At 38.9% G+C, this 2,467-nt stretch overlaps 1 protein-coding gene across 1 annotated transcript; it reads right to left on the reverse strand.

The window, feature by feature from the left end:
- Positions 1-385: 385 nt before the first annotated feature.
- On the reverse strand, positions 386-1,002 carry LOC122078353. The gene has a single exon (XM_042644318.1). The coding sequence runs from the start codon at positions 962-964 to the stop codon at positions 386-388; it is 579 nt and encodes a 192-aa protein (XP_042500252.1). The 5' UTR covers positions 965-1,002.
- Between the last annotated feature and the right edge of the window lie 1,465 nt (positions 1,003-2,467).

Here is a 2,467-nt window from a genome sequence, read left to right on the forward strand (position 1 = left end):
ACCAGAAATGACGACCTAAGTTCGTTGCTATCTTCGCGACGCGTACCTTGCACTGTCCCTCGCCACAATCACATAAGCGAAATTCATCTACCCACATCAAATATTCATTATGCCTTGGGCATTTGAAGAACGTTCTTCCTCTATTAGGTCCATTTTTCGTTGTGTACGTATCACACAACTGATTACAGTAGTCACATCTTGCCATTGCGGTGTCAGTGGAAGACATCTGTACAGCAGAAATATTACAAGTATATCACAATGTAAATATTATGAAGCGAACAGATATAATTTTTACTAACACCCCATACACACGGTATTTAGGAAAAATTGTGACCTAATTTATGCGTCTACATTTTAATACATAAAAAATACATTTACCAAAATTTCAGGATGGATTTAACGAAATTGTAGACATTCTCCTTGAAATTGCCAGTTGGTTGGCTATATTAAGACGCACTATAGACATTTGTCTTGCAGATAGTCGCTGGGAGACATCAGATGCGGAAGCATGGTACGCATGAGTATCAGGATTCATTGGGTCATCAATTTGTTGTTCACTTCCAAGCTCATTGAACAACTGATCTTGAATAGCTTGTTCTTTAATGTAATTGTGGAGCCCACAACAGGCGACCACGATTCTTGACTGATCTTCAATATCGTACGCTTTCATACTTTTTAATATGTGGAATCTATTTTTCAATACACCGAATGTTCTCTCAATAACATTCCGCAGTGACGAATGTCTATGATTGAACAATTCCTTAGCTGTCCTTGGTCCAGGCCTACCTTCACCATAATCTTGCAAGTGATACCGTTGTCCTCGGAATGGCACCAAGTACCCCAGTTGACTGGCGTAGCCCGAGTCAACAATATAATATTTGCCTTCAAATATTATGAAAACATTTATGGGATTAGATCTATATTCCCTGTCTACTATATGTGAAAAGACAACAGAAAAATTCATAATACATTTTTACCTGATGGGGGATGAGGAAACCCTAAGTTATCATTGCTTCTTGCTGCATCCAATACCCTTGCATCATGTGCACTCCCCTCCCAACCCGCATACACAAATGTGAATCGCATGTCGAATGAACATGCACACATAACATTCTGTGTGATCATACCCTTTCGATTACGATAACGTGTCTCTTCCGACCTATGTACGATGGCACTTATATGGGTGCCATCAATAGCACCAATGCAATCCTATTTTCCATTGAACATAAGTTAGTCCATATAATTGTGTAAATTGCATTGATATTTCATTCGAAACATCGAAATAAATAATCACCATTGAAGTCTCAGTTACCTTGAAATATGGATAGTACTTTGGATTGTTGGTTATCTCTGGAGGTACCACATCAAAATTTGGTGGCCTGATCGTCTCTAGCGACAGATTTAGCATTGCTTGCAACACCGTGTGGAAGACAACACTAATCGTCTGTCCTGAACGATTGAATCGACGTTGCATTTGTCTATTACTCAAACCTTGACCTACTATCATGAGGAACATCGCTAGCTGCTCATCTACTCGAATGAAACGGCTATCCGCTAACCAGCCTCTATGTACCATTCGGTCTCGCAGGTTGAGAAATACATGTCTCTCGAGTCTAAACTCTTGGTAACACACGTCAGCATGACCTGCAAGAACCTCAGCTACCCTAACAGGTCCTGTGTAACTACTATCATTCAGAGGTTCTCTCATCCTATACATACTGAGAATGTTTTGGAACTGGTGAACTATAACCATGTCATCATCGTCTGACGATGAGCCGGTGATGTCGGTTGGAAATTGATTTGACATCCCTGTATGAATTGACACATTCAATATATAAATGAATAGAGTCCATAAATGTACCATCTAATATCATTCTAATCTAATAAGAAGTCATCAGTAGTGAAATTATCCCAAAGCTGATCAATAAACACACAATAATATAAAAGGCATAAATTTAACAATCATAAACAGTCATCTCTACTACTAGAAATTTGAAGCACATGAAATCAAAATAAAACAAAGCATCCATAAGTCAAAATCAACATCAACCATAGTACGATAAAAGACATCAGTGTGTAAGCCAATAACAAGTCATATAAAATCCAAACAAAACATTTCAAAGTTCATTCATGCTTTCAGAAACTGTTACTTTCACTCCTTAAGGCCATGTATCATCCATAACCTCCTGTCAGGTCTCACTTCAACAAAAGACATGCGCCACCCAGGGTCACTGTGTATCTTACGCTGCGCTAACACATACAAATCAGTCGGGATATCCTCCAAACTGTCCAGTAGCTTNTTCAGGGGTCTTCAGGCTCCGAATATCAATCTCAGTTTGAAACTTTGTCTAACTGAACAGTGGATCTTTCACCTTCCTTTCTTGTTAGTTGTTTCATTCCTGGGCTACATTCTGATATTCAAAGTGAAGTACAGGCTTTTCATCAGATTTCTATGTCACAGGCAGTT

The sequence above is a fragment of the Macadamia integrifolia genome, chromosome 5 (assembly GCF_013358625.1).
Source record: "Macadamia integrifolia cultivar HAES 741 chromosome 5, SCU_Mint_v3, whole genome shotgun sequence".
NCBI classification, from domain to species: domain Eukaryota; kingdom Viridiplantae; phylum Streptophyta; class Magnoliopsida; order Proteales; family Proteaceae; genus Macadamia; species Macadamia integrifolia.